This window comes from Phaseolus vulgaris, chromosome 2, assembly GCF_051622355.1.
Source record: "Phaseolus vulgaris cultivar YP4 chromosome 2, ASM5162235v1, whole genome shotgun sequence".
Classification (NCBI taxonomy): Eukaryota; Viridiplantae; Streptophyta; class Magnoliopsida; order Fabales; family Fabaceae; genus Phaseolus; species Phaseolus vulgaris.
The window spans coordinates 32,186,730-32,210,106 of record NC_143499.1 but is presented as its reverse complement, the minus strand read 5'-3'; the positions used below and the strand labels follow the sequence as shown (position 1 = coordinate 32,210,106).

At 32.1% G+C, this 23,377-nt stretch overlaps 3 protein-coding genes across 3 annotated transcripts; 1 reads left to right on the top strand and 2 right to left on the bottom strand.

Annotated features, from left to right (window-relative positions):
• Window positions 1-3,583: 3,583 nt before the first annotated feature.
• DIM1B (Ribosomal RNA adenine dimethylase family protein) lies at window positions 3,584-5,449 on the bottom strand. The gene is made up of 2 exons (XM_068613294.1): window positions 4,927-5,449; window positions 3,584-4,805 (listed from the first exon to the last, which is right to left on the bottom strand). The coding sequence occupies exons 1-2, from the start codon at window positions 5,260-5,262 to the stop codon at window positions 4,122-4,124; spliced, it is 1,020 nt and encodes a 339-aa protein (XP_068469395.1). The 5' UTR covers window positions 5,263-5,449; the 3' UTR covers window positions 3,584-4,121.
• Window positions 5,450-11,473: 6,024 nt separating this feature from the next.
• LOC137811507 (beta-galactosidase 3) lies at window positions 11,474-17,319 on the top strand. The gene is made up of 19 exons (XM_068613292.1): window positions 11,474-11,949; window positions 12,040-12,135; window positions 12,232-12,344; window positions 12,456-12,522; window positions 12,658-12,750; window positions 12,884-13,027; window positions 13,282-13,370; window positions 13,449-13,554; window positions 13,647-13,734; window positions 13,955-14,073; window positions 14,178-14,342; window positions 14,506-14,690; window positions 15,014-15,123; window positions 15,212-15,321; window positions 15,622-15,732; window positions 15,818-15,931; window positions 16,018-16,220; window positions 16,306-16,642; window positions 16,745-17,319. Exons 1-19 carry the CDS (start codon window positions 11,770-11,772, stop codon window positions 16,871-16,873), a joined length of 2,559 nt encoding a protein of 852 aa, XP_068469393.1. The 5' UTR covers window positions 11,474-11,769; the 3' UTR covers window positions 16,874-17,319.
• A 2,009-nt stretch (window positions 17,320-19,328) lies between these two features.
• TRX1 (thioredoxin H-type 1) lies at window positions 19,329-21,830 on the bottom strand. The gene is made up of 3 exons (XM_068613293.2): window positions 21,562-21,830; window positions 19,781-19,903; window positions 19,329-19,708 (listed from the first exon to the last, which is right to left on the bottom strand). Exons 1-3 carry the CDS (start codon window positions 21,655-21,657, stop codon window positions 19,565-19,567), a joined length of 363 nt encoding a protein of 120 aa, XP_068469394.1. The 5' UTR covers window positions 21,658-21,830; the 3' UTR covers window positions 19,329-19,564.
• Between the last annotated feature and the right edge of the window lie 1,547 nt (window positions 21,831-23,377).

Below are 23,377 nucleotides of genomic sequence, written 5' to 3'. Positions count from 1 at the left end.
TTTTGCAATTTCCACCTGAACCACCTATGTATGACCCAACATTTGGTAATGCCTTTGATCGCGACACAGTAGTGTATCCTTTAGGGACACTTTTTGTCGGGAAAAGGTTTCAACACTAAGGAAGAAGCTCAAAATTCCATCAATCGTTTCCACATTATCAATCATTGTACGTACAAGGTGTCATCATCAAATCAATCAAGGCTCTTAGTTCAATGTGTTCATGATGATTGCGCATGGAGGTGTAGAGTGATTTTGCGAACCAAGATCAATTGTGGGAAATTATGAAGTTGGAAGGTGTTCACACCTGTGTATCTCACAAGACCACAATAAGTTGGGTATCAAATGATTGCACAAAGCATTCATGAAATCATCCAGATTGACCCTTCCACACCATGGTCAACCATAATAGCGCACATGAAAGCATTGGAAGATGCACAGTCAAAGGCAAACACTCATACAATGCTTTCCTTTAATAGGAGGAACACCAAATTTTTGGTAGAAGAAAGACAAAATCGAAGAGAAGTGCGGCCACCAGGCTGATTTGCAATTCGCTTGGATGAATTATGGTGTGACTGTGGGAAATTCCAAAAACTACACCTATCATGCTCCCCATGTGCTTGCTGCATGCAAATATGATTTTGCTAGCTACATCTCACTCTGTACACATTGCAACATGTCTTTCATGTTTACGAAGGACTATTTGGTAAACTCAAAAAATGAAGAGTATTGACACAAACTATTTAATGTACCATTGAAGAAAATATTAAATGAATGACTATCTCTAATTTAATTTTTTTTTTATGTTCAACATATACTACATCATTTCTATAATTAACAACAATTCATAACTAATAAACATGAATTTTTTTAAAACAATTCACATTTATGTTATTTAAATCTCATGTATTATCTTTTTCCATCTTTAACTAATATATAAATTGTACTTTAATGAGTGTTCACCACATATTTCATTTTTTTTATATTTTTTTTTATATTTTTTTTTATATTTTTTTATAATTAAATATGATTATATAATATTTGTTATTATAATTTATGACATATATTTATGTATAACTCGTTATTTACATAATTTTTCAATTTAAATATAATTTTTTTTCTTAACTTTTATTTTAAAATTATAATTTATACATTTATTTTTTATTAAACCTAATAATAAATGTATTCACTTAATTTTATTATTATTATTATATACAAAATCAATGAATAACTTAATTTTTATTTATAATTTTTTAAACCATTCAGTTAATATTTTTATTTATAAAATATCCAAACAATTTTATTTAATTTTTACTACTACTTATTTTGATATCTTTTTAACAAACGAAAAATACCAACATTTAATTTGGTAACAACATTATAATTTATTATAATTTTTTAATCCGAATTTTATTATAAAAATATATTTACAAATGTATTATAATTTATTCTCCACAATTCAAGTTTACTATAAAAATACAAAAAAGCAAAATAATGTTACAATTTTACATTTATTTTACCCATAATATTTACTTACATCCAAATATCTACAAAATATTTTATTTCATTCTCTTTGTATTAATATTTCTTCATAAATTTTTATATATTTCATTTTAAATTTTTAAATTTCAAATTTCAAATTTTCTTCTATTTTAATTTTATAAATATTTAAATTCACTACAATTTTATAAATATTTTAAATTTATTCTCCCCATTTTTAATTGAAATTTTCAAGACATTTAAGTTTTTAAAATTTATTTTATTTTATTTTATTGGTTCTTAAATTTATTTTTATTCTATTTTATATTTCTTTTTTTTTCTTTTTCATTCACTATAGATAAAGAAATAAAATAAAATAAAAATTCTAAAAACACCCGCCTTAAAAACCAAATTCTAAGAGAGCTTTTTTTTTAAAATACAAAATGAAAACATGGGAAATGGAAAAAACGGTGCTAGATAGGAAAATAAAAATAAAAGAGTATTAGATAAGAAAATAAAAAACAAAAGAGTGTTAGATAGAGAAATAAAAATAAAAATAGTGTTATATGAGAAAAAAAGTCTTTTGGTATTAAAAAAACAACAAAATCATACAAATTTTTTAAAACCTTACAAATCTTGTTCAAAATGAAAACAACAAAATTGACATTCACTTTTGAAAAAGACACATATCTTTAAAATAAAACAGTGATAAACTAAATATAGCCCGGTTACCCATGATTAATGAAAATAGTATATAAAATCCTAAAGTATTCTTTAAAAGAAAGATAACAAAATCGGTGCTCACCTTTGAAAAATACAGTAATCTTGGAAAAGATACATAAATTGGTGCTTACGTCATCTAGGTTCATGAACATATTGGAATCAGCACTCATCTTTACATTTCAATAAAATAAACATATGTAAAAATACCATTATAAATACTAGTGAAAACATACTAGCAATAGCAAAAACGCTGTAGCGCCTTTATATCCGCATTTCCTTCTTCGGTTTAAGTTATATGATGATAAAAATTTAACGTATATATAAAAATAATTTTGGATTGGTCGAAATTAAAAAACAAAAAATAATGTACAAAACTGATTAATTGCGTGTGGGAATGGAGGAGTGAGAGTAAGGGAAGAGTAGAGAGTTAGTTTATACATAAAAACTGTCACATAACATAATTTAAAAAATTTAAAAATAATTTTATTTTTTAAACAATTCATATGAAATGACAAAATACTACATTGTATTAATAAGATGAGATATATTAAATAAGGATAGAATCAGAAAAAAATTGTGTATACCAAAAAACGGTGATAATAGAGAATTCCCTTTATATAGATATAGATGAAGAAAAAGACTACCAATGATAACTACTTCAGTTGTCAAGATTCGCCTTTATCCAAAAAGTCCATATATGTGATTTTCTCTTCTTGCACCCAATGAGTGCTAAATGCATCCCATATTATAAGTAAAAATACTAAATTGTCCTCTAACAAGTTTGGTTGGAAGTTTATTTTAAAAAACTTATTCTAAAATGCATTTTATAGAGGCCGAGTTTAAACAAATTGTTAGATGAGCTCTTGATCAACATGAAAAATGGGAATAAAGAGAAGCAACCAAAAAATGAAAGAGAAGATTAAGTTTGGAAGAAAAATGAAAGGGAAAAAAAATAAAGAACAATTAAAGAGGGAAAGTAACTTCCTAGTCTATCACTTGTAATCGCTGAGTTTTGTAGTCTTGGAAGTGATCATTGTAGAGAGACATGCAAGGAGCCAAGGAGTCTGGCAAATATTTGTTTATTGTGGTATTGATGTGTGAAGAGCCCAAAGTTTGTTCTATTAATATATATACATATGTTGCAATCCAGTTTTGAATGCAATAATGTACACGATCATAAGATTGCTAAATCAAAAGAAAAGTGCATTTTAGATTTACAAGCTAAGATTTTGACCAATGAGCCACGACTGCAGCATACCAATCCAAATTTTCTTCATTAGCAACAAATAAACCAAACAGAAAGATCCTAACCATATTAAACCAAATCTTCTTGTTAAATATGCAATGTCGTCAAAAAAACAAGACAGTATGATAGATTATAAGATGCACTAAAGAAAGGTTTATTTGCGATCAAATATTTTAAACCAGAAAACAAACATGCACATTTTCTATCATGATCCTATAGGTACAACAGCTTTCTTAAACACCAGGATGCCAGAAGTTAGTTTCAACTTGTGCTATAAAACTTCAATTGAATCCCATTTAGACACAAGCACTGCCCTTGTTCACTACCATAAACTGTACTACAAGTTTGATTTGCAGCTTCTGGCTTTGGCCAATGCACCCCAATCTTTAAAATACATTTATATTTTAGGAGTACCATGAGAAGGCATACAAAGAGCTGATCTCGGTCCTTCAATGCTATATTGATGTTTTATCTAAGTAAAACCAGTCTGGATCAATCAAGCCAGATTTAATGGTTAGTGTTAACTCTTCTCCCTTCCCATACTCTTTCTAGCTCCCTCGTGCATTATTTTTTTCTCAAAAATATTATCAAATGAAGAAGGCTTGCATTCTAGTAAAAAAGAAGAAACAATGATAATGTTATACACAGCCGTTGATAAACATATCAGCAGTGTGCACTATTCATCATCGGCATCAAACCTATCTTCCCTCTTGAAATGTCCACGGTATGCAAAATAAATGCCAGCTTGATTGAACAAAGAGAGCAAATGCAGAAGCTCCTCGATAGAAAGTTTTGCAGGCCTTTTATCTTCAAACTCTCCCGTTCTAAGCACCCCAATAATCTTTTCCTTGAACGAGGTAAAGCCTCCATCATCTTCAGCATCATCACCCTTGTGGGAAGAAGCTTTATCGTTTTCATTGGAGATTTTGAGCAACTCAAAGACTTTCCTCTTGTTCTTAAAAGATGCCCCTAGTGTCTTGTTACGGTTATTGAAACAACTCGAGGTGAAAGCCCTCCACTCACGGAGATCCACATTGGGAACCTGAGGCTTAGGGCGGATTATGACCACAGAAGAATCAACTTTGGGGGAAGGGAGAAAGTCCCTCTTGCTTACATCCATCACATGCTCCACATCAGCCAGAAGCTTCACATTCACCGACAACCGGCTAAAGTCAGAGTCACCGGGATTAGCCACTAACCTTCGAGCGAACTCTTTCTGAAGAAGAAGCGTGGCACTCCGAAACGGCGTCGACCCATACACCAGTTTGATCACGAGAGGGGACGATATCTGATAAGGAATGTTGGCCACAACAAGATCAAACCGCGGAAACGGGGCTTTCATTGCATCTCTTTCAATAACCTGCAAAACCAAAACCCACGTGTTACGCCTTCTTCCTTAACTCTATACTTTTTGGCTCAGGCATTTCATCAAACGGGTGAGGTGTAAGGTATCATATGTGGTCGAGTCAGTCAACGCTTACCCTGAGCTTATCTTTGAGACCACTTTGAAGAACACGCTTCTCGAGAACCTGGACCAGGCGGTGGTCAATCTCGAAGGCTACTACCTTGTGCGCGGCTTCGAGAAGCTTGAGGGTGAGGTTGCCTGTGCCAGGTCCGATTTCGAGGACAGTGTCTGCTGGATTTATGGCGGATTTGCGAACGATGGTATCAAGAACTCTAGGGTTGATGAGAATGTGTTGACCTTTGCTCTTGTGAAAGTGTAAACGCTCTTCGCCATCCCCATCTCCATGCACTTGCCGCACTGGTCGTAACCTCCTAGGAATGAACCCAACTACGCGTCTGGTGGCGCCAAACATGGTACGCCCTCATCAACATGCTTCATTAAGGTAATAATAGATTGATAATAATTCACATTTTTCGTAAAATTACATTATAACTCTTAATATTATTATTTTTATATTTTTATCATTTAATTTTTATTATATATATTTATTTTTAAACCGTGAAATATATATACACCTTGTAAAAAAGTATCATTTTCCCTTCATTAATCTCCCAACATCAACGTAAAATACAAACTTACTTTGCTCCTTTCTTACATAGGCCCATCAACGCTATTTCCTTCTGGGCCTATTCCTTCTGCACCCCATACCACAAGAAGAAAATTACTAAAATACACTTCCTCACTGCACCATGCCACCATTGCGGCTGTCATTGCCGCTTACTCTTTTAGAAGTAAGAAGAAGAGAGAGAGTAAAATGATGGGTTTCGGTTAGAAGTTTGTTTTATTGTTTCGACTTTAGCTATGAGATATAACATCATCACCAAGCTCAATATATGTATTTAAGATATTATTTGTTTTGGAGGTCGATGTTATGTTATGGTTTTATCTTTAAAAGACGGTGTCTTGGTAGATTAAAGGAAGAAATAGTATATAAACTGTTATTGACTTTGACTTCTGAACAATGTGGACGTATTTTGGTACTGGAACAAGAATGTATTTCGTAAGATCTAAAAATCCTATTAAAGAAAGTTTATTCTGAAAAACATCTCATATATTCTGACTCGTTCTGAAAAGCTTATTATGGAAATCCTTTTCTAGAAATCATGTTCCTAAAATTATGAAAAGTTTATTTCCAAAAGATTTCTAGAAAAGGTGATTTTAATATGAGAGTGTAATTAGAAATTGTGGAGGTGAAATTTCTTCTGTCTCTGGATTTAGGGGCAAATCCACTTCGATCCTCACCAACCTAAGCCCAATATGTAATAGGTGTATAAATTACTTACTTAATAGTTTCTGGAAGGTCAAACTGAGGTGTGGTGTGGAACCAGATTTGATAGCAATTATGATTCTCCTAGTCCTTTCTCTGGTCAAAGGGCCACGTATGAAAAGCTTGGAAATATGATTTCTGAATGTGTCCCATACATCATTGCATACGCGTATTGTGGGACACAGATGGCTTTGTATTTGAGCTGATAATGCAACAACATTGGAGTCATCTTCTTGTCTTTGGTATCACTGCAAGCTCTCAGCTTCTCTATATTTATACGAATGATTGGAACCAAACTCTACCTAATGTGCTGCTCTGCTATCAAAATGAAGAAACTAAACTAAGCATGAAACGAACCAATCATTGTTTCAAGCTCTCAATCCCTTTTATGAATGTGTACTTCGTTTTAGCATTTGAAATCCAAAATGATTCCTTGCTTTGGTTAGGGGAGGACTATGCGGGTTGTTGTCTCATAGTTGTGTTATCCTTTTCTACGACACACAATAACAACATGATTTTTGTGGTCTCTATTTCACTGCTCAGTGGAGTGCCAAAATGATTTTATTCAAATTCTCTGTCATTCTTAGTTAATAATGATTTTGTTTATCCTTAATTGATAAACTTTTCTTTTATCGTTTCTAAGTGCAAAGTGTTTTAATACTCCATTAACATTAGCTAATAACTTAAATGTATACTTGGAATTTTAGTTTTAGAAAAAAAATTAGAGATAAGGTTAGTTGTGAGTTTTGACTAATGCCCAATCATAATTAATTATTGATTATATTAACGGCGACAGGGTCCCATGAGCATAAACAGGTTCCAACGCAGCAGCGAGACTGAATCAGGTTTTGTTGGATCTTCTTCTTCCTGTTACTTTCCCCTCTTTCCTCAATATACTAAAAGCTAAGTAACCACCTACTTACTAAATACTAATAGTAGTGAAGTTAGAATTAAGTTATTTAAAAATCATTCTTAGTAAAACATGTTTTTTAATTCACATAAATATGGTTACATGTATTTATTTTATCTCTTTTTCTACTTTGATTTACTTCCCCACGCAATGAACTCATGACCCTATGCAAGCAATGTATAATGAATTAAATATTAAATTAATGTTGAAATTTAATTGAATGAAGTGAGGAATCTTTTCATGTTTTTAATTGTATTTGGCAAGCAAAGGAGCATAAGGATAGAATGTCTCACTTTATATGACTGAAATAGTGGACCTAATCTATTTGTTTAATTCCATGACAAGATATATTTGGTGGTAAAAACTTGCTTATTCTCAAAATGTGATGATATATATTCTGCTTACTTATAAAAAAGTTGATAAATAAGTAAACAAATTTCAAGGCCAGATAAAATAACTGAATTACCATATATAATAAAATCCACAGGACATAATTAAACAATGAAATGAAATTTCTATAATTTAGGATGCAGTAAAGGTTGAATCTATTAACATATAATTCATAACATTGACAATGATATACTGTTTTTTTACAAGATAATGAAGGATACTCACTTTTAAATATAAATTACATCATCCATAGGGGATAATGAGGAGCTACTTTAAGGTTAATTTCAAATATTTATAAAACTATATCATAACTTTAGTTTAATTTTACAGTCGCTTCATTCTTTAGTAGTTTATATCTTTCTTGAAATATAAATAATTTAGTTTGAAACATAATCAAATATTAAATGTTTATTTATCTTCAAGCATAGACTCAAATCTTAGTTCACCACGTTATAAGATTTTAACTCACCTTATGAGTTTGTACTGATTTCATTCCCTATTAATAGCGTCGCATCAATTAATCCATACACAAAGAGAAACTAGAGCATTCAATTTCGTAAGTTAATTTAGTATTTTTTAAACTACATTTACCCTGTTTACATTAGAAATAAGTTTATTAATTTTTACCTAAAATAAATGAAAAAGTTGAAGCAAACACTACCACGATTCCATGAGGAACCCTAATTGTAGTCTTATTGAAACTTGAAATTGATGTTATTATTAAAAATAAATGGCTTACATAATTATGTCAACAGATAATCTTGCTCTATGAAAGTGTTAAAGATGCATATAAAGAAATCTGAAAATATTTTAAGATAAATGAAAGTGTATACGGGTGGGAGACCATTTAAAATGTTGTTACTTTATGATTTTAGAGAGCATCTTAATGTGATCATTGAATATTTCACAGGAGCAAAGTGGGTGGAGCGAGATTTATGGAGGAATAACACAAAAGCATGATTTATTTTATAGTATCAACAGAAGAACATGTTTTTTTATTCGTTTTCATTCATAATGCACACAAATGAGACTATTTATATACTATGAAGTATGACTCATAGACTCAACTTAATTATGGTATATTAGTGTGGGATTATGGTGTGAGTATACTTGAAAGTCCAAGTTATGCGCTATGAAGTGGGTGGACCAAATCAGCGTACAAAGTTCCAATCTCAATCCGTTCTTTTCGGCGTTAAACGTTGTACATGAACACCAAAGCAAGTAAAAACTAGAGAAACATCAAATGTAATTAATAAGAATTTAGGACATCGTAAACGACAGTGTGAAACGAGATTATGGGAGGGTTGAGAACAAAACATGGCCACGTGGGTGCTTCAGCTTCAGGGACATATATCATGAAGAACCAACCATATTTATAAACCACATTTACTCATTCGTAACCTCTCACTTTGGGTTGGTCGCAACACCTTAAACCTAATTTAAGGAGCACATGCATGGTAGAATACTTTTTTATGGCTTAAATAATGGGTTAAAACAAAGTATTTTAAGGGATCATCTACCCGCACAACACAAGTGCTGAAAGGTTACTTTTGCTTTCTCTATCTTTTTGCAAAAAAAGGTGAATATTCTATCAACGAATAACGAACTTTAATTCTTTATCTGCGACCAAGATATTCACCCAAACCAAACCTGTACAAAATAAATAACAAGGTCCCCCCAGTGAGAGAATAACTCAACACCATCCCTATTTGGCTTCATTAGAATGAGATCATGAACATCAATCATTTTCTATTTTATTAAAAGATCAAATGTTGAACTCAAAATTATATTAACATCTAGTTTTTATCTGCTGGAGAGATATAAACTCACAATTTAACACTTTCTCCCTTCCATTTTTATCACCAAGTGAACCTTGATCTCTTAAATTTAAATTAATTTGTATAAGTTTATTTTTATTTATTTATTACCCAGGGTAACTTATTTTTAAATTTGATTTCAAAACCTGTAAAAAAATATTTTAAAACAAAAAAAATAACACTATAAAAACTCATTAAATAGGAACCAATTTTAAAAATAATTAATCATTATATTAAATTAAATATTATTTTAAAAATTTAAAAAAAATTATTGGTATATAAAATAATTTATATTATTAATAAAATTTATAAACTTGTTTATAAATTAGTATCATAAAACTTTAGTAGCTAATAATAGAAACTATTTTAAATACTAATAATTTTTAAAATTTTAAAATAATATTTAATTTAGTCAATATAATAACTAATTATTTTTTGTTTTTAAAATTAATTTTTTTTAATAATTCTTTTTTAATATGTATCATAAAATTTAGTAGTTAATAATTTTTAGGTTCATCTAATAATTTAGCAAAGTGTAAGTGTTTTATATAGCTGTTTAAGGAATTGTTCCCAGTTGATAGGGTGATATTCATATTTTGCTGGATTTTTTTTTTGTTATGCAGGATATTATATTTTCTTGTAATATGTGGATAAAACTTGTTCAATACCATAAAGTTGAGTTACTGTTCAATCAACTTGTATCTTTTCTCTTGTTTTATTAATAGAGATGCATATGATGTTTCTGAATCACTTTGTAACCCAGCACCAGAGAATTGCTAAAATATGTGCACTGACTCACAACATGAACACAGAATATTATAGTCAAATTTTGACTTCACACTTCTTTATTCACTTAGAACTACCACTTTGTCAAAATTATTAACGAAGGAATATTTTATGCCTTTTTATATTTAGCTTAATTTTCCCTTTTGGCCATACGACCCCGTTTCACGTATAAAAATGGACTACTTTATTTCTTTAGTACATGCCTTTTGCTTTTTGTTAAGGTTGGTTATGGTGACTTGATGGACAAAATTATTTAATACATACTTGAACCTCTTATATTAAGTAGTGAACTATTTATTATTAGAGATTAAAAAATCTTTGATAGAAATTGTTGGGAAAATTACATAATAGAAATTCATATTTATAAGAAATTATTTATCAAGCAAGTGAATAAGAGGTTAATAAATAAAATATGAATATAAATATTGAAAGTGGACTGAAATTAAAATAAGTGTGAACATGGTATCAGTTTGTGTAATCTACAGTTGAAATATGTTACATGATATGTCTCATAGTACAATGTTAGGTTGTCCTCGTGTGGTGTCGTTCACTTAATTTTTCCTTAGGGTTCGGTCATTAGCGGAAAAGTTGAGACAAAAAAAGTAAAGGTAGTAGGAATTTGGCATGAGTGGAGAGTGTAAAGAAATTGACAAAAAAGGCGAGGCTTGATTTTGTTTTTCTATGGTATCCAAGGCGAGAGGGTTGTGTGTGTTATGGTTATAGTAATTCCTTATTTTGTTGTATATAGCTTTGGCCAACAACATTGTGAAGCTGTGACAGTGGTAAATAGCTGTTCTGAAGACAATAGGGTAAAGGGTTGGCTCACAGTTGGTTCACATGAAATGAAATCACCAATTAAAAGGACCAAGAAGGTAAAGGAAAAAGGGTTTGGGTTCACATGAAATCGCCACTCATGTATGGGTCATGATTGCTCATAAATGTCGCATTCATCCACTCACTCATCAAACCAAACCCACTGTTGCTGTATTCTATTATTGTATTACTATTACTAATTCTATGTTAAGCTCTACACGATAAACATAGTATGAGAAATAACGGTTTCATGTATTGCGGCACGATGTTAATATTTGGTAACGAACCAGCACCACTTTTTATGCGCCAAACGAACTTCAGGGTTTGCTGCTTATCAACTGAAAATAAGATTACTACAATCAGTCTTGTTGGATAATAAAGGTAATTTCTTACATTTATTTAGTTGAGTGGTTTAATTTAAAATAAACTGTAAATATTGAATATTTCGTGCATTTAATTACAGAGTTGTTGCCGTAGCGGTATTTATTTAGATCACATTCTCTGTGTTATGGTTGTTTGGCATAGAGAATAGACATACGGATAGGTACATTATTATTACATAATTATTATTATTACTTTCGAGCATTGGTTGGTCGCACGGAACCACGCTCGCAGCGGTGTCCTTGACACCTGTGGCTACGAATGAGTCTGTGAAAAAAAGCTGTTTTGTGTTACGTCTTGTATAAAATGGTATACTCAGCACTTAACACTGGGCAGAGTGAGTTTATTAACCTCACTACTCTCTCTCTCTTTCTCTTTCTCCTTGGATACCAAAACCATACACTCAAACCAACACACCCACTCCACCTTTTCTTTCTTCTCTCTCTCTCTTAGCATTCTCCTTTCTCCATTGTCTTCGTCAGTGGTGGGGAAAGCATGGAAACCACCTCAGTTTCCAAAATGCAGTTTGCATTGTTTTGTTTGGCGTTGTGGTTGGGTGTTCAGCTGGAGTGGGTTCACTGTACTGTTACCTACGACAGAAAGGCCATTCTCATCAATGGCCAAAGGAGACTCCTTTTTTCTGGCTCTATACATTACCCCAGAAGTACCCCAGATGTAGTTTTCTTCTTCCATTTCCTATAATTTTGTTTTCTTGTTTGGCCAAACAAACTTTGCCTTGTTTACTGTTTTTTTTTTCCTGTGTAGATGTGGGAAGATCTGATTTACAAGGCTAAAGAAGGAGGTCTAGACGTCATTGAAACCTACGTCTTTTGGAATGTTCACGAGCCTTCTCCTGGCAATGTATTTCACTAACACTCTTTCAGTTCTTTAATTTTTTTTTTCTTGTTGCAATTGAGGTTTATTATCTCTGTTCTCTATTAACGCAATTTGTTTCAGTTCAACTTTGAAGGAAGGTACGATCTGGTGAGGTTCGTGAAGACAATACAGAAAGCGGGGCTATATGCTCATCTTCGCATTGGACCTTATGTCTGTGCAGAATGGAACTTCGGGTACCTTGAAAAAAATTTCACACCCTTTTGTGTTGTTTGTTTCTAACCCGAGGTTTTGGCCTTGTGGGGGCGTGTTCGATACCTTTAATGATTTTCTCTCGTAATGTGCAGAGGATTTCCTGTTTGGCTCAAGTATGTTCCGGGCATCAGCTTTAGAACAGACAATGAACCTTTCAAGGTAAGTCTCTCTAGCGCGTGCGCCCGCATGTACACACACCAAAATCGATTTTCATTACTTTAACTAACTAAAGGAAAGTATGGAATTTCTTTCAACTGAAATGGTTTTGTTGATGACCCGTGAACGGCGTTGCAGAGGGCAATGCAAGGGTTCACCGAGAAGATTGTGGGAATGATGAAGAGTGAACGTCTCTATGAATCTCAGGGTGGCCCTATCATACTCTCTCAGGTGTTGTTTAGCCTCCATTCCTTACTTGCTTTTTGTGTATTTATCTTCAGCCACTACTGGCTGTAGACTTTTCAGTTTAGATCTGACCAAGTGGCTATAATAATAGTGAAATATGTACATTATGCTATTTCAGATTGAGAATGAGTATGGGGCACAGAGTAAATTACTTGGACCTGCTGGCCAAAATTATGTGAACTGGGCTGCAAAAATGGCTATTGAAACGGGAACGGGGGTCCCCTGGGTGATGTGCAAGGAAGATGACGCACCAGATCCTGTGGTGAGCATTCTCATTCCTCCTTCTTCTTGAAAGTTATGTACGGTAGTATAACATGCTGAGGTCAAAATGTACCATCAACACATTTTTGTACTTTGATTCTATTGATTCTATTGTTGTTGTTATTATTATTGTTGCTATTATTATTATATAAAAAATGAGCATCCAACGCTTTGTAGCCCCAACCTTTTCTATTCAAGAACCTTGCATGTTCAGGAATGTGATTCATATATCTGTTTGTTTCCTTTTAATGGCAGATAAACACATGCAATGGCTTTTACTGTGATTATTTTACTCCTAATAAACCCTATAAGCCTTCAATTTGGACTGAGGCTTGGAGTGGCTGGTAATCATTTTTATTGTTACTCTCTAAGTTTGGAATTAAAGAAACGAGCTTGTATAATTTTTACTCTCAAATATGAAGGTTTTCTGAATTTGGAGGTTCAATTCATGAAAGACCTGTTCAGGATTTGGCATTTGCAGTTGCCCGATTCATACAGAAAGGAGGATCTTTTGTAAACTACTACATGGTTGGTTTTCTTATCCACTAACTCAATTTAGAAATTGATAATGAAGATGGGACAACAGCATTTACTCTGGTAACTTTCCTTTGCTCGTGTAGTATCATGGGGGAACCAATTTTGGCCGAACAGCTGGAGGCCCTTTCATCACTACAAGTTATGATTATGATGCTCCACTGGATGAATATGGTGAGAACTGAAACTTTTGTAATTTATGTAACTGCTGGCTATGGCTGCCTTTTTATTTAGCTGCTTCAATTACATCTATATCAACAATTTTACGTCCGAAACACTTGTTCACTGGTCTGAAGTATCACTCTCTAACTGCATTCATTCGTAGTTCCAACATTACCCCCATACTATATTACTGATTATTTTACTGAATACATTTGTTAAACAAAAATGATAGGTTTGATTAGGCAACCCAAGTATGGTCATCTGAAGGATCTTCATAAGGCTATGAAGATGTGTGAGCCGGCTTTAATTTCAACTGACCCAGCTGTTACTTCATTGGGGAACTATCAACAGGTTTAACATACTCTCTCTCTCTCTCTCTCTCTCTCTCTCTCTCTCTCTCTTCACTGTGCCACAGCTTCCTTTACCGACCCTAGTGAATATTCTCTTTTTCCCAGGCTTATGTATACTCAACAAAATCTGGAGACTGTGCCGCATTCCTCTCAAACTATGATACAAAATCTTCTGTTAGAGTGATGTTCAACAATATGCACTATAACTTACCTCCGTGGTCCATCAGCATCCTTCCTGATTGCAGAAATGCTGTTTTCAATACAGCCAAAGTATGTAACAAAAGTCTGGGATTTAAAATCATATTCCTTTGGTACTCTGGGGTCACCGTTATGCTTCCTAGCACACAATTTATTCCCCTTCAATATCGTCATCAATGGTATTCAACAATTTTAAATTGTATAAAGCCACTAAATTCATCTTCTCCTCTGTTAGGTTGGAGTACAAACATCTCAGATGCAAATGCTGCCGACAAATACTCATATGTTATCATGGGAGAGATTTGATGAAGACGTTTCTTCTCTTGATGACAGCTCTGCAATTGCAATCACTGCTTCTGGTCTCCTGGAACAGCTAAATGTAACACGGGATACAAGTGATTATCTTTGGTATATAACTAGGTAAGCTTGATTTTCTAAATTTGATTAGGCTTGCTTCTTAATTAAGCCACTTTGCCAATCTTGTGTTTTAATTCCACCCACCACATATTGACATTGTGACCAGTATGTAGTCCTCTTGCTTAACAATTCTCTATGTTCATTTTTCAATTAGCAGGTTACTTGCATTGGCAATTAAAAAAAAATGGTTAATTTTGTAGATACTTAGTACGGAATTGACATTATGGGATGACTTTGACATTTAATGGAATCTCTCATAGGATCCTGCTACTAAATGTTTAGAAACCATTTTTACCCTACTAATTATTTCATGTCTATTTTTCTAGTGTTGATATAGGTTCATCGGAATCTTTTCTCCGAGGAGGCGAACTACCCTCTCTCGTTGTTCAATCCACGGGCCATGCCGTGCATGTTTTTATCAATGGTCAACTTTCAGGTGTGTAGTCTGCTTCCTTCTTAACTAGATCTTCTTTCCATGTTAATAGTCAAATCAAAGGAGGCATGATAAATATGATTGAAAACAGGTTCTGCCTTTGGAACACGGGAGGATAGGAGATTCAGATATATTGGCCCAGTAAACCTCCGTGCTGGAACAAACAGAATAGCTCTGCTCAGTGTTGCTGTTGGACTTCCTGTAAGTCTCTTTTTTTCCACCTTTACTTTCCAGAAAAAATCCTACAACATCCAAGTATCGATCGATGCAATCCAATGTCAAAAGCTAATATTTCAGAAAAAACGTTTAAGGTTTACTTTTGTTTATTTTGTATGGTTTCTCCTTGAGTTTTCTTATGAAAGATCTTCTAACCTTCTTTTAATCGAGCGAGTTGTCACCGTGTCCACTCGTTCTCCTATAGTTGTCTCAGCTTTGATTATAAAGGCTTTATTCTTTTGTGTGTTAATGATTAAATCATTATTTTCGGATGTGTTGTAATAGAACGTGGGAGGACATTTTGAGACTTGGAACACAGGAATCCTTGGTCCAGTTGTACTGCGGGGACTTGACCAAGGAAAGTGGGATTTATCTTGGCAGAAATGGAATTATCAGGTTGGTTAGTCTTACTTCAGTTTATTGAGTTGTCTTGGTTACAAAGGATTTTTTTTTTATCAAGACATGCCCACTTTTTAAACAGGTTGGGCTGAAAGGAGAGGCCATGAATCTTGCATCTCCAAATGGTATCACTTCTGTAGAGTGGATGCAGTCGGCATTAGTTTCAGACAAAAATCAACCACTGACATGGCACAAGGTAAAAATAAACAGAAATGTGCTTAAGGTTCGTGGAAACCAATTCTTGGCCATAGAAAATGATAAAATTTATTGGTATATTTGCAGACTTATTTTGATGCTCCAGATGGAGATGAGCCGTTGGCATTGGACATGGAGGGTATGGGTAAAGGTCAAATATGGATTAATGGACTGAGCATTGGAAGATACTGGACTGCTCTAGCTGCTGGTGATTGCAAGGGTTGCAGCTATGCAGGCACCTTCAGACCTCCAAAGTGCCAGGTTGGTTGTGGCCAACCAACCCAGCGGTGGTAAGTATTATTTTTTGTCGACATTGTAGGTAATGCGTGGCTCTGTCAGGCCAGAGTCCCTTATATTTGGCACTAAATATTTCAGGTACCATGTACCTCGATCTTGGTTGAAGCCAAATCATAATCTGCTAGTTGTTTTTGAGGAACTTGGGGGAGATCCTTCAAAGATTTCACTTGCAAAGAGATCAGTGAGCAGTGTCTGCGCTGATGTGTCTGAGTTCCAGTCTAATGTTAGGAATTGGCACATTGAGAGCTATGGGAAATCAGAAGAGTTCCATCCCCCCAAAGTTCACTTGCATTGCAGTTCTGGCCAAACCATCTCTTCCATTAAATTTGCAAGCTTTGGAACTCCTTTGGGGACCTGTGGAAGTTATGAGCAAGGAGTTTGTCATTCTCCTTCTTCCTATTCCATCTTAGAGAAGGTACTCCCCAACTTCATTTCTTAATCCGACTCATCAACTTTGTAATAAGTTTTTCTATGGGCGATAGATTCCACAACTAATGTTCTTTGTTATTTATCTCAGAAATGTATAGGAAAGCCCAGATGCACGGTCACTGTATCAAACAGTAACTTTGGGCATGACCCTTGTCCAAATGTGCTGAAGAGGTTAACAGTTGAAGCTGTTTGCGCTCCAACCAAGTGGAGGGGATGAATGGTTAAAAGCACATTTTACGTGCAATCTGCAGAGACTTAACAAGAAAAACTCAAGAACAGTAATAGTATAGGTAAAGTTAAGTGCCATAGTTGTTTTGGGGAGAGTAACTACATTCTGTGTTGGTGCCGAAGGCACAAGGGTTATGATTTTTATGGAGTGATGTGACAACGGAATTGTATAAATTAGTGATTATTGGATAGGAGAGAGTTTTAAACCAAGAGTCCAAAATTTGGACACTTGTGTGTGAATTTTAAGTAGTAGTTCCCTGCCTTCAAAGTTTTAACTATAGGCAGGGGAACCATAGGCACTTTGGTTTGTGTGATGTTAGTTTTTTGGTTTTAGTTTGTGGGTAAATTAAACTCCAAATCAGGTTTAAGTTAGGAGCGGATCCTACTGTAACCATTCTCTCAACCACGTTTACTAATAGTTTATTGTTCTTTGCACTTTGTGTCCTATTCTTTCTTTTTGCCTTTATGTTGCACCATCTACCAATGTCTGTCAGACATAGATTTGTAAGTGCCGTGCATTAGGGCTCACGTGGACGAGCGTTTAAACATTTTTATGAGAAAAAAAAACCTCTCCTCAAGTTAAAACTAATTTATATATGAATTATTAAAAGTATAAATTGAGAGTAATTAAATATTTTTTATGAATTAATATATATCTATTATTAATTTGAATTTATGGAATTTTTAACTTTATTTTTCCTAAAAATATTTTTTATAAAAATTCATTGAAAGAGACGTAAGTTATTTATTTATTGGGAGAATATTTGTTATATTAGAAACCATGTAAGAAACAAAATAATAATATGCCAAGTTAGCCGGTTTTAAATAATAATGTCATAAATTTAATTTTATTGTCAATAGACTTAATGAATATATGCATATTGGCTCATATTTCATAATAGATTAATAATGAATTAATACATTTTAAAACGAGTCAATGCTTAATTTTTTAATAATGAGTTTATGATAAAGAAGACGCATCCATTTAATTCTATTTCTTATATAAAATAGGACAAGAAATGACTTTTTGGTTTGTTTATTTAGTTCCTGTATAATTATTTCCACCAAATCGAATGAAGAGAACACAATAGAAAACAGAAAATTATTGAAACATATTGAAATCGATTTGCATGTTGTTCGTGAGAAACTTCAAGCCAAATTGTTTCATCTTCTTCCCATTTATTTCGCTCAACAACTTGCTGATATATTTAACAAGTCCCCTAAACCAAAAAAATTGAAAAAATATCCAAGCTTGGTATCCTTGATATCCATGGTGAGGGAAACTATTGTAAATATAATTGTTTTACGTTTTACCTTTTATGTTTTATGTTTTTTCTTCTCTTTATGCTCTCTATTTTCTTTCTGCAACTCTATTTATACATGTTACTTTTCTTTGTAAAACACTTCTTTCCTGCATGCAATTAATACAAGGTTTTACATAACATTCTCTTATGGTGGAATGGTGAAGATCCCACCATGCACATACTCTGGTGTAAAGTCGTTGATCCCACTATGCATTTCTACTTGTGCAAAGTTTTTTTTCCACCCTGCATTAATAATAATTAGAATGTAGTGCACTTATTGAATGCGTAATATTGTAATTTTGTTAGAAAATGATGATGATGAGTATGTTGAGAAAATAGATAATTTAGTAAACTTTTAACTAAAACTACACATTTTTTTTCTTAGAAAAACATTTTATTTAATTTTTTAAGTAAAAATAAAAGAATCGAATTTCACATGTGAATGCATAAAAAAACTATTGTAGTATAACAATACAACTATATAATAATAGTTAAAGATGATCTAGAGGGAAGTATAATGAATTAAATAAATAGAATACGATAAAAAAAATTGTTTATGAAACTAGTAAACCATAATATTAAAAATATATAAGATATTTAGTTTACCTTTTTTTATTGAATAAAAAGGTAACTCGTCAATGCTACAATTGGGGTTTTCACATTTATCATGAAATTGTTTTCGTCTTTTTATAACTCCAAATCAATTTCATGAGTGGATCAAATTTTTCATTTTCCTCTAAAATATTAAGTCCTCTAGTATTGTATTATCTTGTTTACTATAATAATATAGATTTTTATTGATTCTCACTCTTAATCATAATTAACTTATTTATATATCATCACATTTCTACGTCACATAACTTAGACTCATCATTACTACTGGATTTTTCACATCTTAGTTGTTTATATTGGGTGGGTGGACTGTCACCATCTAATGATACTTAATTAGTGTAAAAGATGTTGATACGAAAATAGATGAGATTCTTATAATATTTAAGAATTTATGTAAAAATTAATAAACATTGAAAATACTTATTTTAAATTTGTTGAAAATAACTTTTTAATAATTTATTCTTCTCAAACTCAATTATAATTGAATCATGTTAAGTTTTAAATAAAAATATATCTCAGTCAATAGAATTGCCAATGTAAAATCAGGAGAGCCTGTGTAATCATGATTCATGATATAACACCATCCACTATTATTTAAGACTGAAACAAAGCACCAGTTGCTATTCAGAAATAGATGACAGAGTAAAAAGGTACATTGTGCAATAGCAAAAATACCAAAATAAAGTCTAGTACAAGGTTGTAAAATATAAAGACCAAAGCATAAATGTCTTGGAACCAAAGTAAACTACTGAGATGAGAAAAGATTAAGCACTAGATGCAGCCACATGTTTCTCTATTGTCTGCTGCAATTCTTCCTTCTTTGCTCCCACCACTTTGCCCAGAAGAGTTCCCTCTTTCACAAACACAAAAGTTGGCATTGCCTCAACAGCAAAATCTTCAGCAACACTCTGCAATCAACAAATTATTTATCATTATTCTCTAAACGAATAAACATAACTGTGTGATTATTTTATTTTTACCTTCAATTCGTCTACATCCACCTTCAGAAATACGACATTTGTAAACTTCTTAGCCAGCTCAGCCAAGAATGGAGAAATGAAACGGCATGGTCCACACCAAGAAGCAGTAAAATCCACAACAATCTGACATAATTACAAATGTAATAGCATGATTACCAGTGAAATATAACTACAATATCACACATTTTTATAAGATAAAACTCACATATTTTGGACCTGTTAAGGTGAAAATTTTCAATTCCAATTAGAGAATCTATGAAACTTTTTACAGGTTCTGTCATTAGTTATATGATAATGATAGCTACATATGTAAATGATTAGAACTGCTTGTAGGGTACTGCAGATTGAAGTTTGCAATGCATGATTATGTTAAAATATAAGGGTATAGGCGAACCATACCCTGTTGAAATAGACTATCCAAGAAGAATCAGATGATAACGAAATAATTATTTTAACAGATAATATACACTAACAAATTTCAATAACCAAATAAAGAATGAAAGTTAGATATAATGTTTATATGTATATATCAAGTCTGTAATTAACATGTTTACTGCAGAAATTACATACATGCTGCTTAATTGCACTGTTGCAGATTACTTCATAAACAGAAAAACAACAACCGAACAGTTCATTACTCTTTCAAATCCTGACAACAATTTCAATTGCTGGTCATCTGCTACCGCCACGGCAGAACAAATCAAAACTTCTCAAATTGAATTTTGTTTCTCACATTTTATTAGTTAATATAACATGAAATATTTTATTTCAGTGTATTTTCATATTCACTATTAAGGTTTTGTCGCCATTTCATTTCTTCTTTTAACATCTCTCACCACGTTTCCTCTCTTTCTTATTTTCTTCTCCACACATCTCATCACCTTATGGTTGTGAAAAAATCGTAACTCTTACATAAATGGAATTCCCCCACAATTCTTATATCTCACAGATCTTGCAAAAAGACAAAGTGAGGAAGACTGATTTCAAAGCTTAATAATATCAAGCCGTTGATAACAAATTAATCCATAGCGTTTGATTAGTAGTGTTTACAATGCAAGGTTAACATAAATGGTACACGATTCAATTTGATTACCACAAGACTTTTTTGGTAAATCTGATATACATAGCACTCAAGATCCAGAAAACCCAATTAATTTAATTCAAAATCAATTTTAAAATCCAAACTCACATGTTTACAAAAAAAGTTATAATTCTCATGAGTATAGTGTGCAAAAACAGTAAAAACAAATCATTATATAATCCTGCACACACAGAGTGTAAGAAAAGTGCAATTTCACACAGTCAATGAAAAACCTAAGATTAACAAGGGCATGTATTAATAAACTAATATAGAATTGATGATTAAAAATAAAATCAGTAGAGTCCTCCACAGTTTCTTTCGTCCTCATTGGATTCAGAGAAACATATATATTCTCCCCAAAGCAATAAAAAACAGAACTTTTTTCCAGAATACTCTTTTAGTCGAGTTTCAAAACCAATGAAGGCCGAATCAAAATATAACAACAATAAAATAACAGCAAAGTTAAGCTCAGATCAAATCCAAGGATGACGCTTCAAACAATTTATTAATAAAGCCATATATGAGACGTAAGCTATAGAGTCCAATGCATGATGTGAAGATGACAACAAAAACAAAACAAATTAAGAATCATAGCAAAAATTGAGATCGATGGATCCATGCATATATTAAAAGTAATTAAGATTAATGAGTTGATTTTTATTTTTTTTGGCAAAAGATTAATGAGTTGATTGATACATACGAGTTTCTTGGAATCATTGCCCTTTTGGAGTTGTTCGGTCCATGCCTCAACGGTGTGGCAGGCAATGACTTGTCCCTCTTCTGATGCGCCGGCCATTCTCTCAATCCTTATTTTCTCAGAAAGAAACCTTCGACGGTTACAAATTTCAATATGAATATCAAATAAAATACAAAGACATAGCCGCTGCTGTGTCACAACTTTAAATAAGCAAGGCGCATGGGTATCCACTCTCGCCAAAATGGGTTCGCTTTTCTCATTATTTACCACTTTGCCACCGACTATGTTTTTTCTGTGCATACGAAATAAAAATTAAATTGCCCAATTAATTTTATTGGTGCTTTCCGTTTCTCAGATACAAAAAAAAATTCATCCTTCACGGTTTGGATTTCGAATTAAGTGCACAGCTTCTTGAAATTTTGAATTCTTTTGTCACAAAATATTTTCCAAATAAACAATTAATTGAGTCGTGCTTGTTCTATAACTATATCATGTAATTTGCTTATTTTTTATTTTGTTGTAATTTTTTTCAAATCTCTTAACTTAATATTACGTTAGATGCTGCACGTTGAGTATATTATAGAAAAATTATTATTATAATTACAGTTTATAAAAAAAATCTTAAAAAGTGATTTTTTTTGTAAATATTTGTTTGTGCACATTCACTTATTTTTTATTACAAGTATTTTTTCAAGTTGTAACTTTTGTTTTTTAAAGTAATAATATTAACAATAAAAATGTGTTAATATACTTTGTATTAAAAATAAATGGGTATATATATATACACGTATACGTATGTATATGAAAGTTTTTTTTAACCCAATATTTTGCTTTGGAACACGCGTGCATTTTTTTAGATTTATCTGGGTGAATAACAAAATTAAAGCGTTTTATTTTCTCTATCATTTTGGCCTTTTGTATTATTTAATTAATAAAAAATAAATAAAAGTAGGTGTTTTTACCTTAAATAGGCATATCTTATCCGAATTTTATATATTTTCCTAAATATTTTTTGTGGATTTTAATCAAAATGAAAAAAATAAATAAATGCATCGTTTCTACCTTAAATGGTCATAAATTTTGTAAACATAAGATCCAATTTTTATGCATTTAATAAAAATTGAACTCATTTAAAATTTGGTTTAAAAAATATTATATAAAATAGTTAAAAATAATATTAATAAACATATAACATTGAGATATTGCAATAATTTTTAATCTTAGTTTGCTAAATAAATAAGTAAATCAATTTAATTAGATAGTATAGACTATAGAAAGCTACAATTAGAGGACAGAGTAGAAATCTGGAAAGACTTCAGAAAATAAACATAATACATTTTTCAATCCTGAAGTCATGTATCTTTTTCTTTATGTGTTTTTGGATTGAATATATCAATTTTCAAAGGAAAAATCATATGATTTATCCCAATTAGCAGTGTAGATTTGATTGGATTTTTTTTAATTCTTTTCTTTAAGTCTTAGAATGAAGACATATAGTAGATCGTGCAGAGAACAACAAAATGGAAAATGGACAGAACGTTTTTGAATGATAGCAGACTGGAACACTCTCAACTTATATGCAATTGAACCATTTCTATCTTCAAATGTATAATAAAATAATTCAAAGTATAAACTCAATAAATAAACTGATACTGTATCCATTGGTTAATCAAACATATAGTCAATGCTACTAAGCATATCATAATTTATGGCCAAGTTTACTTGATACCCAAAAATCAATATCAATCTCCCAAAATTATTGTATTTTTTTCTAAGAAATGGCCATGCATAATGCACAAGTTGTACGAAAAATGGACGC

What these genes read in the sequence shown, in the direction of transcription:
- LOC137811507 (XM_068613292.1), top strand. Translation starts at nt 11,770, where the DNA reads ATGGAAACCACCTCAGTTTCCAAAATGCAGTTTGCATTGTTTTGTTTG. An exon ending in ACCCCAGAAGTACCCCAGAT is followed by an intron (nt 11,950 to 12,039) that starts GTAGTTTTCTTC and finishes TTTCCTGTGTAG; the next exon opens with ATGTGGGAAGATCTGATTTA. An exon ending in GGCCAACCAACCCAGCGGTG is followed by an intron (nt 16,221 to 16,305) that starts GTAAGTATTATT and finishes TAAATATTTCAG; the next exon opens with GTACCATGTACCTCGATCTT.
- DIM1B (XM_068613294.1), bottom strand. Translation starts at nt 5,262, where the DNA reads ATGTTTGGCGCCACCAGACGCGTAGTTGGGTTCATTCCTAGGAGGTTA. An exon ending in GTCTCAAAGATAAGCTCAGG is followed by an intron (nt 4,806 to 4,926) that starts GTAAGCGTTGAC and finishes TTGGTTTTGCAG; the next exon opens with GTTATTGAAAGAGATGCAAT.
- TRX1 (XM_068613293.2), bottom strand. Translation starts at nt 21,657, where the DNA reads ATGGCCGGCGCATCAGAAGAGGGACAAGTCATTGCCTGCCACACCGTT. An exon ending in GCAATGATTCCAAGAAACTC is followed by an intron (nt 19,904 to 21,561) that starts GTATGTATCAAT and finishes TAATTATGTCAG; the next exon opens with ATTGTTGTGGATTTTACTGC. An exon ending in TGGATGTAGACGAATTGAAG is followed by an intron (nt 19,709 to 19,780) that starts GTAAAAATAAAA and finishes TGTTGATTGCAG; the next exon opens with AGTGTTGCTGAAGATTTTGC.